The following is a 23,476-nucleotide window of genomic DNA, read 5'->3' on the forward strand; positions in this document are numbered from 1 at the left end:
CTTCCTTTCCCTGTGTCCCCACCGCAGAGATCCCCCATCACTTCCTGTCCCCACCGCAGAGACCCCCCCATCACTTCCTGTCCCCACCGCAGAGACCCCCCCCATCACTTCCTGTCCCTGTGTCCCCACCGCAGAGATCCCCCCCCCATCACTTCCTGTCCCTGTGTCCCCACCGCAGAGATCCCCCCCATCACTTCCTGTCCCTGTGTCCCCACCGCAGAGATTCCCCCCCCATCACTTCCTGTCCCTGTGTCCCCACCGCAGAGATTCCCCCCCCCATCACTTCCTGTCCCTGTGTCCCCACCGCAGAGATCCCCCCCCACATCACTTCCTGTCCCTGTGTCCCCACCGCAGAGATCCCCCCCATCACTTCCTGTCCCTGTGTCCCCCACCGCAGAGATCCCCCTCGCTTGCTGTCCCTGTGTCCCCCACCGCAGAGATCCCCCTCGCTTGCTGTCCCTGTGTCCCCCACCGCAGAGATCCCCCTCGCTTGCTGTCCCTGTGTCCCCCACCGCAGAGATCCCCCTCGCTTGCTGTCCCTGTGGCTGGAGGGAATTTCTGAATCCGGTGGCGGGAGGGATGTTTGGATTCCATTGTATCCCCCTCACTTCCTGTCCCCGTCTCCCCACCGCAGAGATCCCCGCCATCACTTCCTGTCCCCACCGCCGAGATCCCCCCCCCATCACTTCCTGGCCCCGTGTCCCCACCGCAGAGATATCCCCCCCCATCACTTCCTGTTCCCGTGTTCCCACCGCAGAGATCCCCCCCATCACTTCCTGTTCCTGTGTTCCCACCGCAGAGATCCCCCCCCCATCACTTCCTGTCCCTGTGTCCCCACCGCAGAGATCCCCCCCCCATCACTTTCTGTCCCTGTGTCCCCACCGTAGAGATCCCCCCCCCATCACTTCCTGTCCCTGTGTCCCCACCGCAGGGATCCCCCCCATCACTTCCTGTCCCTGTGTCCCCACCGCAGAGATCCCCCCCCCCATCACTTCCTGTCCCTGTGTCCCCACCGCAGAGATCCCCCCCCCATCACTTCCTGTCCCTGTGTCCCCACCGCAGAGATCCCCCCCCCCCCCCCATCACTTCCTGTCCCTGTGTCCCCACCGCAGAGATCCCCCCCCCCCCCCATCACTTCCTGTCCCTGTGTCCCCACCGCAGAGATCCCCCCCCCCCCCCATCACTTCCTGTCCCTGTGTCCCCACCGCAGAGATCCCCCCCCCCCCCATCACTTCCTGTCCCTGTGTCCCCACCGCAGAGATCCCCCCCATCACTTCCTGTCCCTGTGTCCCCACCGCAGAGATCCCCCCCCATCACTTCCTGTCCATGTGTCCCCACCGCAGAGATCCCCCCCCCCATCACTTCCTGTCCCTGTGTCCCCACCGCAGAGATCCCCCCCATCAATTCCTGTCCCCACTGCAGAGATCCCCCCCATCACTTCCTGTCCCTGTGTCCCCACCGCAGAGATCCCCCATCACTTCCTGTCCCCACCGCAGAGACCCCCACATCACTTCCTGTCCCTGTGTCCCCACCGCAGAGGTCCCCCCCCCATCACTTCCTGTCCCTGTGTCCCCACCGCAGAGATCCCCCCCCCATCACTTCCTGTCCCTGTGTCCCCACCGCAGAGATCCCCCCCCCCCATCACTTCCTGTCCCTGTGTCCCCACCGCAGAGATCCCCCCCATCACTTCCTGTCCCTGTGTCCCCACCGCAGAGATCCCCCCCCATCACTTCCTGTCCCTGTGTCCCCACCGCAGAGATCCCCCCCCCATCACTTCCTGTTCCTGTGTCCCCACCGCAGAGATCCCCCCCCCATCACTTCCTGTCCCTGTGTCCCCACCGCAGAGATCCCCCCCCATCACTTCCTGTCCCCACCGCAGAGATCCCCCCCCCATCACTTCCTGTCCCCACCGCAGAGATCCCCCCCCCCATCACTTCCTGTCCCTGTGTCCCCACCGCAGAGATCCCCCCCCATCACTTCCTGTCCCTGTGTGCCCACCGCAGAGATCCCCCCCCATCACTTCCTGTCCCTGTGTCCCCACCGCAGAGATCCCCCCCCATCACTTCCTGTCCCTGTGTCCCCACCGCAGAGATCCCCCCCTCATCACTTCCTGTCCCTGTGTCCCCACCGCAGAGATCCCCCCCCCCCCCATCACTTCCTGTCCCTGTGTCCCCACCGCAGAGATCCCCCCCCCCCCATCACTTCCTGTCCCTGTGTCCCCACCGCAGAGATCCCCCCCCATCACTTCCTGTCCCCACTGCAGAGATCCCCCCCCATCACTTCCTGTCCCTGTGTCCCCACCGCAGAGATCCCCCCCCCATCACTTTCTGTCCCCACTGCAGAGATCCCCCCCCCATCACTTCCTGTGCCTGTGTCCCCACCGCAGAGATCCCTCCCCCCATCACTTCCTGTCCCTGTGTCTCCACCTCAGAGATCCCCCCCATCACTTCCTGTCCCTGTGTCTCCACCGCAGAGATCCCCCCCCATCACTTCCTGTCCCTGTGTCTCCACCGCAGAGATCCCCCCCCCCCATCACTTCCTGTCCCTGTGTCTCCACCGCAGAGATCCCCCCCCCCCCCATCACTTCCTGTCCCCACTGCAGAGATCCCCCCCCCCATCACTTCCTGTCCCCACTGCAGAGATCCCCCCCCCCCCCCATCACTTCCTGTCCCTGTGTCCCCACCGCAGAGGTCCCCCCCCATCACTTCCTGTCCCTGTGTCCCCACCGCAGAGGTCCCCCCCCATCACTTCCTGTCCCTGTGTCCCCACCGCAGAGGTCCCCCCCCATCACTTCCTGTCCCTGTGTCCCCACCGCAGAGGTCCCCCCCCATCACTTCCTGTCCCCACCGCAGAGATCCCCCATCACTTCCTGTCCCCACCGCAGAGACCCCCCCCATCACTTCCTGTCCCTGTGTCCCCACCGCAGAGATCCCCCATCACTTCCTGTCCCCACCGCAGAGACCCCCCCCATCACTTCCTGTCCCTGTGTCCCCACCGCAGAGGTCCCCCCCATCACTTCCTGTCCCTGTGTCCCCACCGCAGAGGTCCCCCCCCATCACTTCCTGTCCCTGTGTCCCCACCGCAGAGATCCCCCCCCCCCCATCACTTCCTGTCCCTGTGTCCCCACCGCAGAGATCCCCCCCCATCACTTCCTGTCCCTGTGTCCCCACCGCAGAGATCCCCCCCCATCACTTCCTGTCCCTGTGTCCCCACCGCAGAGATCCCCCCCCATCACTTCCTGTCCCTGTGTCCCCACCGCAGAGATCCCCCATCACTTCCTGTCCCCACCGTAGAGACCCCCCCCCATCACTTCCTGTCCCTGTGTCCCCACCGCAGAGATCCCCCCCCATCACTTCCTGTCCCTGTGTCCCCACCGCAGAGATCCCCCCCCCCATCACTTCCTGTTCCTGTGTTCCCACCGCAGAGATCCCCCCCCCCCCCCATCACTTTCTGTCCCTGTGTCCCCACCGTAGAGATCCCCCCCCCCATCACTTCCTGTCCCTGTGTCCCCACCGCAGGGATCCCCCCCCATCACTTCCTGTCCCTGTGTCCCCACCGCAGAGATCCCCCCCCATCACTTCCTGTCCCTGTGTCCCCACCGCAGAGATCCCCCCCCCCATCACTTCCTGTCCCTGTGTCCCCACCGCAGAGATCCCCCCCCCCATCACTTCCTGTCCCTGTGTCCCCACCGCAGAGATCCCCCCCCCCATCACTTCCTGTCCCTGTGTCCCCACCGCAGAGATCCCCCCCCCCATCACTTCCTGTCCCTGTGTCCCCACCGCAGAGATCCCCCCCCATCACTTCCTGTCCCTGTGTCCCCACCGCAGAGATCCCCCCCCCCATCACTTCCTGTCCCTGTGTCCCCACCGCAGAGATCCCCCCCCCCATCACTTCCTGTCCCTGTGTCCCCACCGCAGAGATCCCCCCCCATCACTTCCTGTCCCTGTGTCCCCACCGCAGAGATCCCCCCCCATCACTTCCTGTTCCCGTGTCCCCACCGCAGAGATCCCCCCCATCAATTCCTGTCCCCACTGCAGAGATCCCCCCCCATCACTTCCTGTCCCTGTGTCCCCACCGCAGAGATCCCCCATCACTTCCTGTCCCCACCGCAGAGACCCCCACATCACTTCCTGTCCCTGTGTCCCCACCGCAGAGATCCCCCACATCACTTCCTGTCCCTGTGTCCCCACCGCAGAGATCCCCCCCATCACTTCCTGTCCCTGTGTCCCCACCGCAGAGATCCCCCCCCCCATCACTTCCTGTCCCTGTGTCCCCACCGCAGAGATCCCCCCCCCCCATCACTTCCTGTCCCTGTGTCCCCACCGCAGAGATCCCCCCCCCCCATCACTTCCTGTCCCTGTGTCCCCACCGCAGAGATCCCCCCCCCATCACTTCCTGTCCCTGTGTCCCCACCGCAGAGATCCCCCCCCCATCACTTCCTGTCCCTGTGTCCCCACCGCAGAGATCCCCCCCCATCACTTCCTGTTCCCGTGTCCCCACCGCAGAGATCCCCCCCCATCAATTCCTGTCCCCACTGCAGAGATCCCCCCCCATCACTTCCTGTCCCTGTGTCCCCACCGCAGAGATCCCCCATCACTTCCTGTCCCCACCGCAGAGACCCCCACATCACTTCCTGTCCCTGTGTCCCCACCGCAGAGATCCCCCCCATCACTTCCTGTCCCTGTGTCCCCACCGCAGAGATCCCCCCCCCCATCACTTCCTGTCCCTGTGTCCCCACCGCAGAGATCCCCCCCCCCCCCCATCACTTCCTGTCCCTGTGTCCCCACCGCAGAGATCCCCCCCCCATCACTTCCTGTCCCTGTGTCCCCACCGCAGAGATCCCCCCCCATCACTTCCTGTCCCTGTGTCCCCACCGCAGAGATCCCCCCCCATCACTTCCTGTCCCTGTGTCCCCACCGCAGAGATCCCCCCCCCATCACTTCCTGTTCCCGTGTCCCCACCGCAGAGATCCCCCCCCATCAATTCCTGTCCCCACTGCAGAGATCCCCCCCCATCACTTCCTGTCCCTGTGTCCCCACCGCAGAGATTCCCCCCCCATCACTTCCTGTCCCTGTGTCCCCACCGCAGAGATCCCCCCCCATCACTTCCTGTCCCTGTGTCCCCACCGCAGAGATCGCCCCCCCATCACTTCCTGTTCCCGTGTCCCCACCGCAGAGATCCCCCCATCACTTCCTGTCCCCACTGCAGAGATCCCCCCCCCCATCACTTCCTGTCCCTGTGTCCCCACCGCAGAGATCCCCCCCCCATCACTTCCTTTCCCTGTGTCCCCACCGCAGAGATCCCCCATCACTTCCTGTCCCCACCGCAGAGACCCCCCCATCACTTCCTGTCCCCACCGCAGAGACCCCCCCCATCACTTCCTGTCCCTGTGTCCCCACCGCAGAGATCCCCCCCCCATCACTTCCTGTCCCTGTGTCCCCACCGCAGAGATCCCCCCCATCACTTCCTGTCCCTGTGTCCCCACCGCAGAGATTCCCCCCCCATCACTTCCTGTCCCTGTGTCCCCACCGCAGAGATTCCCCCCCCCATCACTTCCTGTCCCTGTGTCCCCACCGCAGAGATCCCCCCCCACATCACTTCCTGTCCCTGTGTCCCCACCGCAGAGATCCCCCCCATCACTTCCTGTCCCTGTGTCCCCCACCGCAGAGATCCCCCTCGCTTGCTGTCCCTGTGTCCCCCACCGCAGAGATCCCCCTCGCTTGCTGTCCCTGTGTCCCCCACCGCAGAGATCCCCCTCGCTTGCTGTCCCTGTGTCCCCCACCGCAGAGATCCCCCTCGCTTGCTGTCCCTGTGTCCCCCACCGCAGAGATCCCCCTCGCTTGCTGTCCCTGTGGCTGGAGGGAATTTCTGAATCCGGTGGCGGGAGGGATGTTTGGATTCCATTGTATCCCCCTCACTTCCTGTCCCCGTCTCCCCACCGCAGAGTTCCCCGCCATCACTTCCTGTCCCCACCGCCGAGATCCCCCCCCCATCACTTCCTGGCCCCGTGTCCCCACCGCAGAGATATCCCCCCCCATCACTTCCTGTTCCCGTGTTCCCACCGCAGAGATCCCCCCCATCACTTCCTGTTCCTGTGTTCCCACCGCAGAGATCCCCCCCCCATCACTTCCTGTCCCTGTGTCCCCACCGCAGAGATCCCCCCCCCATCACTTTCTGTCCCTGTGTCCCCACCGTAGAGATCCCCCCCCCATCACTTCCTGTCCCTGTGTCCCCACCGCAGGGATCCCCCCCATCACTTCCTGTCCCTGTGTCCCCACCGCAGAGATCCCCCCCCCATCACTTCCTGTCCCTGTGTCCCCACCGCAGAGATCCCCCCCCCATCACTTCCTGTCCCTGTGTCCCCACCGCAGAGATCCCCCCCCCCCATCACTTCCTGTCCCTGTGTCCCCACCGCAGAGATCCCCCCCCCCCCATCACTTCCTGTCCCTGTGTCCCCACCGCAGAGATCCCCCCCCCCCCCATCACTTCCTGTCCCTGTGTCCCCACCGCAGAGATCCCCCCCCATCACTTCCTGTCCCTGTGTCCCCACCGCAGAGATCCCCCCCCATCACTTCCTGTCCATGTGTCCCCACCGCAGAGATCCCCCCCCATCACTTCCTGTCCATGTGTCCCCACCGCAGAGATCCCCCCCCCATCACTTCCTGTCCCTGTGTCCCCACCGCAGAGATCCCCCCCATCACTTCCTGTTCCCGTGTCCCCACCGCAGAGATCCCCCCCATCAATTCCTGTCCCCACTGCAGAGATCCCCCCCATCACTTCCTGTCCCTGTGTCCCCACCGCAGAGATCCCCCATCACTTCCTGTCCCCACCGCAGAGACCCCCACATCACTTCCTGTCCCTGTGTCCCCACCGCAGAGGTCCCCCCCCCATCACTTCCTGTCCCTGTGTCCCCACCGCAGAGATCCCCCCCCCATCACTTCCTGTCCCTGTGTCCCCACCGCAGAGATCCCCCCCCCCCCATCACTTCCTGTCCCTGTGTCCCCACTGCAGAGATCCCCCCCATCACTTCCTGTCCCTGTGTCCCCACCGCAGAGATCCCCCCCCCATCACTTCCTGTCCCTGTGTCCCCACCGCAGAGATCCCCCCCCCATCACTTCCTGTCCCTGTGTCCCCACCGCAGAGATCCCCCCCCCATCACTTCCTGTCCCTGTGTCCCCACCGCAGAGATCCCCCCCCCATCACTTCCTGTCCCCACCGCAGAGATCCCCCCCCCATCACTTCCTGTCCCCACCGCAGAGATCCCCCCCCCATCACTTCCTGTCCCCACCGCAGAGATCCCCCCCCCATCACTTCCTGTCCCTGTGTCCCCACCGCAGAGATCCCCCCCCCATCACTTCCTGTCCCTGTGTGCCCACCGCAGAGATCCCCCCCCATCACTTCCTGTCCCTGTGTCCCCACCGCAGAGATCCCCCCCCCTCACTTCCTGTCCCTGTGTCCCCACCGCAGAGATCCCCCCCTCATCACTTCCTGTCCCTGTGTCCCCACCGCAGAGATCCCCCCCCCCCATCACTTCCTGTCCCTGTGTCCCCACCGCAGAGATCCCCCCCCCCCATCACTTCCTGTCCCTGTGTCCCCACCGCAGAGATCCCCCCCCATCACTTCCTGTCCCCACTGCAGAGATCCCCCCCCATCACTTCCTGTCCCTGTGTCCCCACCGCAGAGATCCCCCCCCCATCACTTTCTGTCCCCACTGCAGAGATCCCCCCCCATCACTTCCTGTGCCTGTGTCCCCACCGCAGAGATCCCTCCCCCCATCACTTCCTGTCCCTGTGTCTCCACCTCAGAGATCCCCCCCATCACTTCCTGTCCCTGTGTCTCCACCGCAGAGATCCCCCCCCATCACTTCCTGTCCCTGTGTCTCCACCGCAGAGATCCCCCCCCCCCATCACTTCCTGTCCCTGTGTCTCCACCGCAGAGATCCCCCCCCCCCATCACTTCCTGTCCCCACTGCAGAGATCCCCCCCCCCCCATCACTTCCTGTCCCCACTGCAGAGATCCCCCCCCCCCCATCACTTCCTGTCCCTGTGTCCCCACCGCAGAGGTCCCCCCCCCATCACTTCCTGTCCCTGTGTCCCCACCGCAGAGGTCCCCCCCCATCACTTCCTGTCCCTGTGTCCCCACCGCAGAGGTCCCCCCCATCACTTCCTGTCCCTGTGTCCCCACCGCAGAGGCCCCCCCCCATCACTTCCTGTCCCTGTGTCCCCACCGCAGAGGTCCCCCCCCATCACTTCCTGTCCCTGTGTCCCCACCGCAGAGGTCCCCCCCCATCACTTCCTGTCCCCACCGCAGAGATCCCCCATCACTTCCTGTCCCCACCGCAGAGACCCCCCCCCATCACTTCCTGTCCCTGTGTCCCCACCGCAGAGATCCCCCATCACTTCCTGTCCCCACCGCAGAGGTCCCCCCCATCACTTCCTGTCCCTGTGTCCCCACCGCAGAGGTCCCCCCCATCACTTCCTGTCCCTGTGTCCCCACCGCAGAGATCCCCCCCCCCCATCACTTCCTGTCCCTGTGTCCCCACCGCAGAGATCCCCCCCCCCCATCACTTCCTGTCCCTGTGTCCCCACCGCAGAGATCCCCCCCCCATCACTTCCTGTCCCTGTGTCCCCACCGCAGAGATCCCCCCCCATCACTTCCTGTCCCTGTGTCCCCACCGCAGAGATCCCCCCCCATCACTTCCTGTCCCTGTGTCCCCACCGCAGAGATCCCCCATCACTTCCTGTCCCCACCGTAGAGACCCCCCCCCATCACTTCCTGTCCCTGTGTCCCCACCGCAGAGATCCCCCCCCCATCACTTCCTGTCCCTGTGTCCCCACCGCAGAGATCCCCCCCCCATCACTTCCTGTTCCTGTGTTCCCACCGCAGAGATCCCCCCCCCCCCATCACTTTCTGTCCCTGTGTCCCCACCGTAGAGATCCCCCCCCCATCACTTCCTGTCCCTGTGTCCCCACCGCAGGGATCCCCCCCATCACTTCCTGTCCCTGTGTCCCCACCGCAGAGATCCCCCCCCATCACTTCCTGTCCCTGTGTCCCCACCGCAGAGATCCCCCCCCCCCATCACTTCCTGTCCCTGTGTCCCCACCGCAGAGATCCCCCCCCCCCATCACTTCCTGTCCCTGTGTCCCCACCGCAGAGATCCCCCCCCCCCCATCACTTCCTGTCCCTGTGTCCCCACCGCAGAGAACCCCCCCCCCCCATCACTTCCTGTCCCTGTGTCCCCACCGCAGAGATCCCCCCCCCCCATCACTTCCTGTCCCTGTGTCCCCACCGCAGAGATCCCCCCCCATCACTTCCTGTCCCTGTGTCCCCACCGCAGAGATCCCCCCCCATCACTTCCTGTTCCCGTGTCCCCACCGCAGAGATCCCCCATCACTTCCTGTCCCCACCGCAGAGACCCCCACATCACTTCCTGTCCCTGTGTCCCCACCGCAGAGGTCCCCCCCCCCATCACTTCCTGTCCCTGTGTCCCCACCGCAGAGATCCCCCCCCATCACTTCCTGTCCCTGTGTCCCCACCGCAGAGATCCCCCCCATCACTTCCTGTCCCTGTGTCCCCACCGCAGAGATCCCCCCCCATCACTTCCTGTCCCTGTGTCCCCACCGCAGAGATCCCCCCCCCATCACTTCCTGTCCCCACCGCAGAGATCCCCCCCCCATCACTTCCTGTCCCCACCGCAGAGATCCCCCCCCCATCACTTCCTGTCCCCACCGCAGAGATCCCCCCCCCATCACTTCCTGTCCCCACCGCAGAGATCCCCCCCCCCCCATCACTTCCTGTCCCTGTGTCCCCACCGCAGAGATCCCCCCCCCATCACTTCCTGTCCCTGTGTCCCCACCGCAGAGATCCCCCCCCCATCACTTCCTGTCCCTGTGTCCCCACCGCAGAGATCCCCCCCCATCACTTCCTGTCCCTGTGTCCCCACCGCAGAGATCCCCCCCTCATCACTTCCTGTCCCTGTGTCCCCACCGCAGAGATCCCCCCCCATCACTTCCTGTCCCTGTGTCCCCACCGCAGAGATCCCCCCCCCCCCATCACTTCCTGTCCCTGTGTCCCCACCGCAGAGATCCCCCCCCATCACTTCCTGTCCCCACTGCAGAGATCCCCCCCCCATCACTTCCTGTCCCTGTGTCCCCACCGCAGAGATCCCCCCCCATCACTTTCTGTCCCCACTGCAGAGATCCCCCCCCCATCACTTCCTGTGCCTGTGTCCCCACCGCAGAGATCCCTCCCCCCATCACTTCCTGTCCCTGTGTCTCCACCTCAGAGATCCCCCCCCATCACTTCCTGTCCCTGTGTCTCCACCGCAGAGATCCCCCCCCCCATCACTTCCTGTCCCTGTGTCTCCACCGCAGAGATCCCCCCCCCCATCACTTCCTGTCCCCACTGCAGAGATCCCCCCCCCCATCACTTCCTGTCCCCACTGCAGAGATCCCCCCCCCCCATCACTTCCTGTCCCTGTGTCCCCACCGCAGAGACCCCCCCCATCACTTCCTGTCCCTGTGTCCCCACCGCAGAGACCCCCCCATCACTTCCTGTCCCTGTGTCCCCACCGCAGAGGTCCCCCCCCATCACTTCCTGTCCCTGTGTCCCCACCGCAGAGGTCCCCCCCCCATCACTTCCTGTCCCTGTGTCCCCACCGCAGAGGTCCCCCCCCATCACTTCCTGTCCCTGTGTCCCCACCGCAGAGGTCCCCCCCCATCACTTCCTGTCCCTGTGTCCCCACCGCAGAGGTCCCCCCCCATCACTTCCTGTCCCTGTGTCCCCACCGCAGAGGTCCCCCCCCATCACTTCCTGTCCCTGTGTCCCCACCGCAGAGGTCCCCCCCATCACTTCCTGTCCCTGTGTCCCCACCGCAGAGATCCCCCCCATCACTTCCTGTCCCTGTGTCCCCACCGCAGAGATCCCCCCCCATCACTTCCTGTCCCTGTGTCCCCACCGCAGAGATCCCCCATCACTTCCTGTCCCCACCGCAGAGATCCCCCATCACTTCCTGTCCCCACCGCAGAGACCCCCCCCCATCACTTCCTGTCCCTGTGTCCCCACCGCAGAGATTCCCCCCCCCATCACTTCCTGTCCCCACTGCAGAGATCCCCCCCCCCATCACTTCCTGTCCCTGTGTCCCCACCGCAGAGATCCCCCATCACTTCCTGTCCCCACCGCAGATCCCCCCCCCATCACTTCCTGTCCCTGTGTCCCCACCGCAGAGATCCCCCCCCCCCCCATCACTTCCTGTCCCTGTGTCCCCACCGCAGAGATCCCCCCCCCATCACTTCCTGTCCCTGTGTCCCCACCGCAGAGGTCCCCCCCCATCACTTCCTGTCCCTGTGTCCCCACCGCAGAGATCCCCCCCCCCCATCACTTCCTGTCCCTGTGTCCCCACCGCAGAGATCCCCCCCCCATCACTTCCTGTCCCTGTGTCCCCACCGCAGAGATCCCCCCCCCATCACTTCCTGTCCCTGTGTCCCCACCGCAGAGATCCCCCCCCCATCACTTCCTGTCCCTGTGTCCCCACCGCAGAGATCCCCCATCACTTCCTGTCCCCACCGTAGAGACCCCCCCCCATCACTTCCTGTCCCTGTGTCCCCACCGCAGAGATCCCCCCCCCCATCACTTCCTGTCCCTGTGTCCCCACCGCAGAGATCCCCCCCCCATCACTTCCTGTCCCTGTGTCCCCACCGCAGAGATCCCCCCCCCATCACTTCCTGTCCCTGTGTCCCCACCGCAGAGATCCCCCCCATCACTTCCTGTCCCTGTGTCCCCACCGCAGAGATCCCCCCCCATCACTTCCTGTCCCTGTGTCCCCACCGCAGAGATCCCCCATCACTTCCTGTCCCCACCGTAGAGACCCCCCCCATCACTTCCTGTCCCTGTGTCCCCACCGCAGAGATCCCCCCCCCATCACTTCCTGTCCCCGTGTCCCCACCGCAGAGACACCCCCATCACTGCCTGTCCATGTGTCCCCACCGCAGAGATCCCCCCCCATCACTTCCTGTGCCTGTGTCTCCACCGCAGAGATCCCCCCCCATCACTTCCTGTGCCTGTGTCTCCACCGCAGAGATCCCCCCCATCACTTCCTGTGCCTTTGTCCCCACCGCAGAGATTCCCCCCCCCATCACTTCCTGTGCCTGTGTCCCCACCGCAGAGATTCCCCCCCCATCACTTCCTGTGCCTGTGTCCCCACCGCAGAGATTCCCCCCCCCATCACTTCCTGTGCCAGTGTCACCACCGCAGAGATTCCCCCCCCCATCACTTCCTGTGCCAGTGTCCCCACCGCAGAGATTCCCCCCCCATCACTTCCTGTGCCTGTGTCCCCACCGCAGAGATTCCCCCCCCATCACTTCCTGTGCCTGTGTCCCCACCGCAGAGATCCCTCCCCATCACTTCCTGTTCCCGTGTTCCCACCGCAGAGATCCCCCCCATCACTTCCTGTCCCTGTGTCCCCACCGCAGAGATCCCCCCCATCACTTCCTGTCCCTGTGTCCCCACCGTAGAGATCCCCCCCCCCCATCACTTCCTGTCCCTGTGTCCCCACCGCAGAGATCCCCCCCCCATCACTTCCTGTCCCTGTGTCCCCACCGCAGAGATGCCCCCCCATCACTTCCTGTCCCTGTGTCCCCACCGCAGAGATGCCCCCTCATCATTTCCTGTCCCCACTGCAGAGATGCCCCCCATCACTTCCTGTTCCCGTGTCCCCACCGCAGAGATCGCCCCCATCACTTCCTGTTCCCGTGTCCCCACCGCAAAGATCCCCCCCCCCCCCCCATCACTTCCTGTCCCCACTGCAGAGATGCCCCCCCCATCACTTCCTGTTCCCGTGTCCCCACCGCAGAGATGCCCCCCCATCTCTTCCTGTTCCCGTGTCCCCACCGCAGAGATCCCCCCCCCCCCATCACTTCCTGTCCCCACCGCAGAGACCCCCCCATCTCTGCCTGTCCATGTGTCCCCACCGCAGAGATCCCCCCCCCGTCACTTCCTGTTCCCGTGTCCCCACCGCAGAGATGCCCCCCCCCGTCACTTCCTGTTCCCGTGTCCCCACCGCAGAGATGCCCCCCCCCCCCGTCACTTCCTGTTCCCGTGTCCCCACCGCAGAGATGCCCCCCCCCCCCCCGTCACTTCCTGTTCCCGTGTCCCCACCGCAGAGATGCCCCCCCCCGTCTTTTCCTGTTCCCGTGTCCCCACCGCAGAGATGCCCCCCCCCCCCCCGTCACTTCCTGTTCCCGTGTCCCCACCGCAGAGATGCCCCCCCCCCCCCCCCCCCCGTCACTTCCTGTTCCCGTGTCCCCACCGCAGAGATGCCCCCCCCCCCCCCCCCGTCACTTCCTGTTCCCGTGTCCCCACCGCAGAGATGCCCCCCCCCGTCACTTCCTGTTCCCGTGTCCCCACCGCAGAGATGCCCCCCCCCGTCACTTCCTGTTCCCGTGTCCCCACCGCAGAGATGCCCCCCCCCCGTCACTTCCTGTTCCCGTGTCCCCACCGCAGAAATGCCCCCCCGTCACTTCCTGTTCCCGTGTCCCCACCGCAGAGGTGCCCCCCCCCCCGTCACTTCCTGTTCCCGTGTCCCCACCGCAGAGGTGCCCCCCCCCCGTCACTTCCTGTTCCCGTGTCCCCACCGCAGAGATGCCCCCCCCCCGTCACTTCCTGTTCCCGTGTCCCCACCGCAGAGATCCCCACCCGTCACTTCCTGTCCCTGTGTCCCCACCGCAGAGATGCCCCCCCCCCCACCCGTCACTTCCTGTCCCTGTGTCCCCACCGCAGAGATGCCCCCCCCCCCGTCACTTCCTGTTCCCGTGTCCCCACCGCAGAGATGCCCCCCCCCGTCACTTCCTGTCCCTGTGTCCCCACCGCAGAGATCCCCACCCGTCACTTCCTGTCCCTGTGTCCCCACCGCAGAGATCACCCACATCACTTCCTGTCCCCAGCACAGAGATCCCCCTCGCTTCCTGTCCCTGTGGCTGGAGGGAATATCTGAATCCGTCCCTGTGTCCCCACCACAGAGATCCCCCCCCCCCCCCCATCACTTCCTGTCCCCACCGCCGAGATCCCCCCCCATCACTTCCTGTCCCGTGTCCCCACCACAGAGATCACCCCCCCCCCATCACTTCCTGTCCCCACGGCAGAGATCACCCCCCCCCCCCATCACTTTCTGTCCCCACCGCAGAGATCCACCCCCCCCTCCATCACTTCCTGTCCCCACCGCAGAGATCCATCCCCCCTCCATCACTTCCTGTCCCGTGTCCCCACCGCAGAGATCCATCCCCCCCCATCACTTCCTGTCCCGTGTCCCCACCGCAGAGATCCATCCCCCCCCATCACTTCCTGTCCCCACCGCCGAGATCCCCCCCCCATCACTTCCTGTCCCGTGTCCCCACCACAGAGATCACCCCCCCCCATCACTTCCTGTCCCCACCGCAGAGATCCACCCCCCCTCCATCACTTCCTGTCCCCACCGCAGAGATCCATCCCCCCCATCACTTCCTGTCCCGTGTCCCCACCGCAGAGATCCATCCCCCCCCATCACTTCCTGTCCCGTGTCCCCACCGCAGAGATCCATCCCCCCCCATCACTTCCTGTCCCGTGTCCCCACCGCAGAGATCCATCCCCCCCCATCACTTCCTGTCCCGTGTCCCCACCGCAGAGATACATCCCCCCCCATCACTTCCTGTCCCGTGTCCCCACTGCAGAGATTCCCCCCCCATCACTTCCTGTCCCCACCGCAGAGATCCATCCCCCCCCCATCACTTCCTGTCCCCACCGCAGAGATCCATCCCCCCCCCCATCACTTCCTGTCCCCACCGCAGAGATCCATCCCCCCGCCATCACTTCCTATCCCCACCGCAGCGATCCATCCCCCCGCCATCACTTCCTGTCCCCACCGCAGAGATCCACCCCCCCCATCACCTCCTGTCCCGTGTCCCCACCGCAGAGATCCATCCCCCCCCCCATCACTTCCTGTCCCGTGTCCCCACCGCAGAGATCCATCCCCCCCCCCCCCATCACTTCCTGTCCCGTGTCCCCACCGCAGAGATCCATCCCCCCCCATCACTTCCTGTCCCGTGTCCCCACCGCAGAGATCCATCCCCCCCCCATCACTTCCTGTCCCGTGTCCCCACTGCAGAGATTCCCCCCCCCATCACTTCCTGTCCCCACCGCAGAGATCCATCCCCCCCCCCATCACTTCCTGTCCCCACCGCAGAGATCCATCCCCCCCCCCATCACTTCCTGTCCCCACCGCAGAGATCCATCCCCCCCCCCCATCACTTCCTGTCCCGTGTCCCCACCGCAGAGATCCTTCCCCCCCCCCATCACTTCCTGTCCCGTGTCCCCACTGCAGAGATTCTCCCCCATCACTTCCTGTCCCGTGTCCCCACTGCAGAGATTCTCCCCCCATCACTTCCTGTCCCGTGTCCCCACCACAGAGATCCATCCCCCCCCATCACTTCCTGTCCCGTGTCCCCACCGCAGAGATCCATCCCCCCCCATCACTTCCTGTCCCCACCGCCGAGATCCCCCCCCCATCACTTCCTGTCCCGTGTCCCCACCACAGAGATCACCCCCCCCCCCATCACTTCCTGTCCCCACCGCAGAGATCCACCCCCCCTCCATCACTTCCTGTCCCCACCGCAGAGATCCATCCCCCCCATCACTTCCTGTCCCGTGTCCCCACCGCAGAGATCCATCCCCCCCCATCACTTCCTGTCCCGTGTCCCCACCGCAGAGATCCATCCCCCCCCATCACTTCCTGTCCCGTGTCCCCACCGCAGAGATCCATCCCCCCCCATCACTTCCTGTCCCGTGTCCCCACCGCAGAGATACATCCCCCCCCATCACTTCCTGTCCCGTGTCCCCACCGCAGAGATTCCCCCCCCATCACTTCCTGTCCCCACCGCAGAGATCCATCCCCCCCCCATCACTTCCTGTCCCCACCGCAGAGATCCATCCCCCCCCCCCATCACTTCCTGTCCCCACCGCAGAGATCCATCCCCCTGCCATCACTTCCTATCCCCACCGCAGCGATCCATCCCCCCGCCATCACTTCCTGTCCCCACCGCAGAGATCCACCCCCCCCATCACTTCCTGTCCCGTGTCCCCACCGCAGAGATCCATCCCCCCCCATCACTTCCTGTCCCGTGTCCCCACCGCAGAGATCCATCCCCCCCCCCATCACTTCCTGTCCCGTGTCCCCACTGCAGAGATTCCCCCCCCCCATCACTTCCTGTCCCCACCGCAGAGATCCATCCCCCCCCCCATCACTTCCTGTCCCCACCGCAGAGATCCATCCCCCCCCCCCCCCATCACTTCCTGTCCCCACCGCAGAGATCCATCCCCCCCCCCATCACTTCCTGTCCCGTGTCCCCACCGCAGAGATCCTTCCCCCCCCCATCACTTCCTGTCCCGTGTCCCCACTGCAGAGATTCTCCCCCCATCACTTCCTGTCCCGTGTCCCCACTGCAGAGATTCCCCCCCCCATCACTTCCTGTCCCGTGTCCCCACCACAGAGATCCATCCTCCCCATCACTTCCTGTCCCGTGTCCCCACCACAGTGATCGCCCCCCCATCACTTCCTGTCCCCACCGCAGAGATCCATCCCCCCCCCCATCACTTCCTGTCCCCATCGCAGAGATCCATCCCCCCCCCCCCCATCACTTCCTGTCCCGTGTCCCCACCGCAGAGATCCCCCCCCCCCCCCCCATCACTTCCTGTCCCCACCGCAGAGATCCTTCTCCCCCCCCCCCCCCCCACCACAGAGATTCCCCCCCCTCACTTCCTGTCCCCACTACAGAGACCCCCCCCCTCACTTCCTGTCCCCACCACAGAGATCCATCCCCCCCCCATCACTTCCTGTCCCCACCACAGAGATCCATCCCCCCCCATCACTTCCTGTCCCCACCACAGAGATCCATTCCCCCCCCATCACTTCCTGTCCCCACCACAGAGATCCATTCCCCCCCCATCACTTCCTGTCCCCACCACAGAGATCCATCACTTCCTGTCCCGTGTCCCCACCACAGAGATCCATCCCCCCCATCACTTCCTGTCCCCACCACAGAGATCCCCCTCACTTCCTGTCCCTGTGGCGGGAGGGATTTTCGGAATCCGGTGGCGGGAGGGATGTTTGGAATCCGGTTCTGTGGATCCCTGGAGTGCCGGGCTGTGGGGATCCATTCTATCCCTGGGAACCGGGTTGCCACAAGTCCAGTAGATCAGTAGACGGCTCCTGGTCTTGGGTGACGTTGCCAGTGGGGGTGTGGTCTGATCTTCTAGTGAGACGTTGCATATTAACAAATTGTTAAGGTGCCTTTGTGAACCCCTCCCCCGGTTGTCCTCTCACCATAAACTTGTTACTTTGTGTTCCTCTGGATTCTCGGTGGTAACGTTTCTTCTTGTGGATCCCTCAGGTTGCCGGACTTCATGAAGAATGCAGACCATTAAGTGTGTAGTGGTCGGTGACGGAGCGGTTGGGAAGACTTGCCTTCTGATCAGTTACACCACCAATGCCTTCCCGGAGGAGTACATCCCCACCGTCTTCGACAATTACAGTGCCCAGATGACGGTGGACGGGCGAACGGTCAGCCTGAACTTATGGGACACGGCCGGTCAAGAGGAATATGACCGCCTGCGCACCTTGTCCTACCCACAGACCAACGTCTTCATCATCTGCTTCTCCATCGGCAGCCCGTCTTCCCACGCCAACGTCAGACACAAGTGGCACCCGGAGGTCTCCCACCACTGCCCCAACGTTCCCGTCTTACTGGTGGGCACCAAGCGGGATCTCCGAAACGACACAGAGACTATAAAGAAGCTGAAGGAGCAGAGCCTGGCCCCCACTACCCCCCAGCAAGGCTCCTCGCTGGCCAGGCAGATCGGGGCCGTCAAGTACATGGAGTGCTCTGCCCTGCACCAGGAAGGGGTGAGGGAAGTGTTCGCCGAGGCCGTCCGCGCCGTTCTTAATCCCGTGACCAAGAAAACCCCGAAGAAGTGCGTTCTGTTATAGGGGTGACCGATTCCTGAAGAAATTTTTTTGGGGGGGGGGGGTTTTTTAGCACATGGTCTTGGGCGACGCCCTCTTTTATCCTCAGCTTGCACTAATGGCTCATGGTTTGGGTTGTACGGAGTCATGGCGCTTTATCGCTTTCCTGACATGGAACGCCAGAGACAAGGCCGCGGCGTGCCACAAGACTCCTCCCTCCTTGCTTCTACCGGCCTTGCACTTTGGACTGTCACGGTTCTTCTATGTTTTGCTGCCACAGATTGGAAAGATGCTTTTGGGGGGGAGGGGGGGGGGGGGGGAGAGTCTAATATTTTATACTACTTTTCTTACTTTACCACTATTCAAGCTTCACGGTGCAATGATCGCAGAGAGAATGCCAAACCTCAGACTTGGCTGAAATCCGGTAAAACACTGTTGCCTGCGGAGAGGAGGGGCCGCCCTTCATCCTTCCCGGGGCGGAGCCTCCGTCTAGCCATAATACTCAGGGTTTAATATTTAAAGGTTGCAAAAACAGAATTGCTTTGTTAAAATTACTATGCAGATCCCTTTGAGGGGAAGCCAGGCCCCGAAGGAAGAAAATAAACATCAGTGTAATGGGAGGGACCCTTCCCAGGCCCACTAAGAGCCAGGGGCAGAACCTTAGAAACGCGTCTGCAGAGTACTACGAGCCTTAAAAACGCGCCAGCCAGGCCTTGCCCTAATTGTAATGCAGTATGATTGGATCCCCTTGTTCTTATATGCCCCCCCAAACAAGGACGACCACTGAGATCCAAAAATCAGACAGATCTAATAAGATCAAGATAAACTACTGCTTACCACACACCATATACTGACATGTTGGGATCCCAGTGGTAGTCCAGTCTGGGGGTGATCTTGGGATCCCGGGGGTAGTCCAGTCTGGGGGTGATCTTGGGATCCCGGGGGTAGTCCAGTCTGGGGGTGATCTTGGGATCCCGGGGGTAGTCTAGTCTGGGTGAGACTTTTGGATTCCGGGGGTAGTCCAGTTTTGGGGTGATCTTGGGATCAAGGAGTTAGTCCAGTCTTGGGGTGATCTTGGGATCAAGGGGTTAGTCCAGTCTTGGGGTGATCTTGGGATCAAGGGGTTAGTCCAGTCTTGGGGTGATCTTGGGATCAAGGGGTTAGTCCAGTCTTGGGGTGATTTTTGGATCCCAGGGGATAGTTTTTGGGTGATCTTGGGATTCTGGGGGTGATTTTCAGGTCCCGGGGGGTAGTCCAGTCTGGGGGTGATCTTTGGATCCCGTGGGTAGTCCAGTTTGTTGGTGATCTTGGGATCTCGAGGGATAGTTCAGCCTGTGGGTGATCTTTGGATCCCGGGGGTAGTCCAGTCTGGAGGTGATCTTGAGATCCTGGGTGTATTCCAGCCTGGGGGCTGTCTTGAAATCCCAGGGGGGTAGTCCAGTCTTGGGGTGATCTTGGGATCCTGGAGACAGTCCAGTCTTGGGATGATCTTGGGATCCTGGGGGTGGTCCAGTCGTGGGGTGATCTTGGGATCCCGGGGGTGGTCCAGTCGTGGGGTGATCTTGGGATCCCGGGGGTGGTCCAGTCTTGGGGTGATCTTGGGATCCCGGGGGTGGTCCAGTCTCGGGGTGATCTTGGGATCCCGGGGGTGGTCCAGTCTCGGGATGATCTTGGGATCCCGGGGGTGGTCCAGTCTCGGGATGATCTTGGGATCCCGGGGGTGGTCCAGTCTCGGGATGATCTTGGGATCCCGGGGGTGGTCCAGTCTCGGGATGATCTTGGGATCCCGGGGGTGGTCCAGTCTGGGAGTGATCTTGGGATCCCCGGGGTGGTCCAGTCTGGGGGTGATCTTGGGATCCGAGGTAGTTCAGTCTTGGGGTGATCTTGGGGGGTAATCTAGTCTTGGGATGAGCTTGGGATCCTGGAGGTAGTCCAGTCTGGGTGTCACCATCATCTTTTCAGCCCTTGTTTGATGGGCAGGTATATATGGATGGGGGATCCAATCTTGCTTGGCTCTGGCGGAGGCTGGGATTGGCTGGAATGGATCGGCGTTTGGTCTGTACTCACTATGAAGACATCTGTATTGGGGGAGTGCCGGCCGGTCACTGTGTTAAACTTGGGAAGAAGTATTGCACTCCCCCCCACCTACAGCTGTGATTGCTCCCGCTGATCTCTGGTCCCTGCAGGACGCAATACTGGGACAGAGGTTGTTGGGAGGAACCACTGTGGCGGGGGGAAGGGGGAGGATATGCTATTGGAGCGCCACAGCCATAGTGGAACTAAATGCATCAATTCAACAGCTTCCCAAAAACGTTTACATTGAAGCCACTCTGTGAACAATGAACAGTTGCTTCTGCTCTTGGCTGAACTGTCAAGCATTCAAATGGTCGTAACGGAGCACATGTGCAGCACCGTGGCAACTGAGGCAAAGATGGCGGCTTCCGGGGCTGTAAAGGAGAAGAGGGTTTGGTTCCACTTTAAGTAAGATCTTCAGCTTTAGGAGGTGGCTCTCTGTCATACGGGGGAGGGGTCGGGTCCCTGAAGTGTAATAGGATGAGAGGGCCACAGGCTTGTAACGAGTATACATTTTTATTGTTTTGGGTAAGAGATCAAGTAAATAACTCCAACACGTTTCAGCAGGTCAGGACTTCATCAGGGCTGGTGGTGAGGGGTCACCGGTCTGACAGTCATTGTTATTGTGGGACCTGATGAAGCCCCTGAAACGCGTTGAAGTGTTTTTTTATTTTTTTTTAATGTTTTTTATTTTTTTACCTTGCACCCAAAACAATAAAACTTTATACTTGTTACAGACCTGTGGCCCTCCTGGGTACACCTGGCGGTGTCAGTGTGGGGGGTGGGTATGTTCAGCCCACCCCCCGTTGGGTGAGTGAGTAGAATGCTGTGACTATCCCCCCTGAGAATAGACGCCGCTGTGTGGGCTCCTCCCTCTCCATGAACGATGCTGTATTCTGCCTCCCGATTTCTCAGATTGCTTTTCTTCCTTTAGGCCGGCTTCCCTTCACCTGGTGCTCAGCAGGCACGCTTCCCCAACCAGCAGAATGGGTGATGTGACCGCGCTGTCCGCTCCCCCTTCCCCCCGCTCCAGACAAAGTGCCTGAGAACTCTGTGTATGTCAGCGACTTTTTATAGCCGAATAAATTCCGCAGATGTAAAATTTTATGTATTTTATGAAAAAAAAAAAACTCTGTATTCTGTAAATTCCTTTATTGTGTGATAACGGTAACTATGGTAATAATGATAACTATGGTACTGGCCGACCCGCCTCTGTCCTCTTACCAAAGAACAACCTGGAGAGCTGCCAGCAGAGGCTGGGACTACAGAGACCAGCATGCCCCGAATTGAGATCTATGTAGGCAGGGGGCACATGGGGGGCTGTCAGGTGACACTCAGTGGGTGGGACTACAGAGACCAGCATGCCCTGACTGAGATCTATGTTGGCGGGGGGCTGTTAGTCGAGGGATGGATAATATGGGTCCGATCACAGTTTGTGTCTCCTCGAATATCTTCTCCCATCGGACACAATTCTCTGTACAGTTATCATGTGGCCCTAAAGAGAACCTGTCACCAGCTTCGAAAACTGTAGCCAAAAGCCCAGGATTGGTCACTTGCAATGTGCCTCTGAGCTGACTATCCCAGGAGGAGTACATTTCCTGTCATATCATGGCCCCTCCTCTTCTGGGAGTGTCTTATTACTGTCTGTGCTGGCCTAGCTCCTTCTCACCATACATATCATGGCCCCTCCTCTTCTGGGAGTGTCCAATTACCACCTATGCTGGCCTAGCCCCTTCCCACTGTACATATCATGGCCCCTCCTCTTCTGGGAGTGTCAAGTTACCACCTATGCTGGCCTAGCTCCTTCCCAACGTACATATCATGGCCCTTCCTCTTCTGGGAGTGTCTTATTACTATCTGTGCTGGTGTAGCTCCTTCTCACCAAACATATCATGGCCCCTCAGCTTATAGGAGTGTGTTTCCCCCATTGTGCTGTCCCAGCTCCTCTGCCCCTCCCCTCTATATGGCTGCCAGCGGAGAAGGGGAATACTATAGAACCCTGTGGCCCTTTTGTTACTGGCTGTGCATAGTTTTACAGGCCATAATAATCAGTAGCTATAATGTGACCTCTAGCAGTCTCGTGTTGCATGCCCCCAGTCTCTGAGCCCCCCCAATACCTCATAAATTGACTGCTATAAAGCGTCCGCTCTGGGTCTGCTGACATCACATCCAAGAAGGCGGCACCCAGAAGCATTCTCAGGGCTTCTCCAGGTAGATGCAATACATTCAATGTGCCTGAATGTCAGAGAGGAGATTGTTGGTGATTAAGGAGCTGCCTGACATGCTCTGTATGTTCAGGTATATCGTACACCTGTCCCTGACATTCTGAGGCTGGGCTGTGATTGGTGGGCACTGCACCACTTATTGGAAGGGACTGTGAGTCAGGGGGGACTACACCATTTCTTAGAGGGGACTGTGGTGGTAATGGGTGACCAGTGGGCACTGTGGTGACTGAGCACTATGGGTGGGCATTATGGGGGCAAATGGTGAGCACTATGGTGGGCACGATGGTGGTGACTGGTGGGCACTATGTGGCGACTGAGCACTATGGGTGGGCGCAATGGTGGGCATTATGTGGTGACTGGTGAGCACTATGGGTGGGGACTGCACCACTTATTGGAAGGGTCGGTGGAGGTCTGATATTCCTGCACCAGTTATGTCTGAACGGAAGATTTTCTGTAGACACGCTGACTGTCCCTGGGTCATAGTCCCAATATACGTCAGGTCTCTGGATTGGCATACCAAGCTTCGGCTAGGGGAGAAGACATTCGGTGTGCCCTCACCCAGGCCTGGTCATACAACAGAAAGGTCTATTTTTGTGCTAGAACTAAATCTCTAATTCCATGGCATATCTTTTAGTTACATTCAATTAACATTTTATATTTATTTAAAGGAATCCTAATAAATGGTACTTTGGATACTGGACCTTCCTCCTTCGTGTGCCTCCCATCATTTCATGGTGTGAATGGGGTGATGTGCTGAGATTGAGGTGGCTCCGTCATTTCATGGTGTGAATGGGGCGGCTGTGCTGGGATCAAGGTGCCTCCGTCTTTTCATGGTGTGAATGGGGTGGTGTGCTCGGATTGAGGTGCCTCCGTTATTTCATGGGGCGGTGGGCTGTGATCAAGGTACCTCCGTCAATTCATGGGGCGGTGGGCTGGGATCGAGGTGGCTTCGTCATTTAATGGGGCAGTGTGCTGGGATCGAGGTGGCTCCGTCATTTCGTGGTGCGAATGGGGTGGTTTGCTGGGATTTAGGTGCCTCCGTCATTTCATGGTGCGATATGCTGGGATCGAGGTGCCTCTGTCATTTCATGGTTAGAATGGGGCAGTGGGCTGGGATTGAGGTACCTCTGTCATTTCATGGTCCGAATGGGGCGGTGTGCTCGGATTGAGGTGCCTCCGTTATTTCATG

The 23,476-nt window shown here is 61.9% G+C and overlaps 1 protein-coding gene across 1 annotated transcript in view; it reads left to right on the forward strand.

Annotated features, from left to right (window-relative positions):
• LOC143973061 (rho-related GTP-binding protein RhoG-like) overlaps nt 1-22,992 on the forward strand; it is a 37,142-nt gene extending 14,150 nt beyond the window's left edge. Inside the window, exon 2 of the mRNA XM_077474399.1 lies at nt 17,418-22,992. Within this exon, the coding sequence (XP_077330525.1) occupies nt 17,438-18,013 (576 nt within the window). The 5' untranslated portion in view covers nt 17,418-17,437 and the 3' untranslated portion in view covers nt 18,014-22,992. The remainder of the gene's footprint in view (nt 1-17,417) is intronic.
• Nucleotides 22,993-23,476: the final 484 nt, after the last annotated feature.

The sequence above is a fragment of the Lithobates pipiens genome, unplaced genomic scaffold, assembly GCF_037356315.1.
Source record: "Lithobates pipiens isolate NorthernLeopardFrog02 unplaced genomic scaffold, aLitPip1_a1.2 Scaffold_1, whole genome shotgun sequence".
In the NCBI taxonomy this organism is placed as follows: Eukaryota; Metazoa; Chordata; class Amphibia; order Anura; family Ranidae; genus Lithobates; species Lithobates pipiens.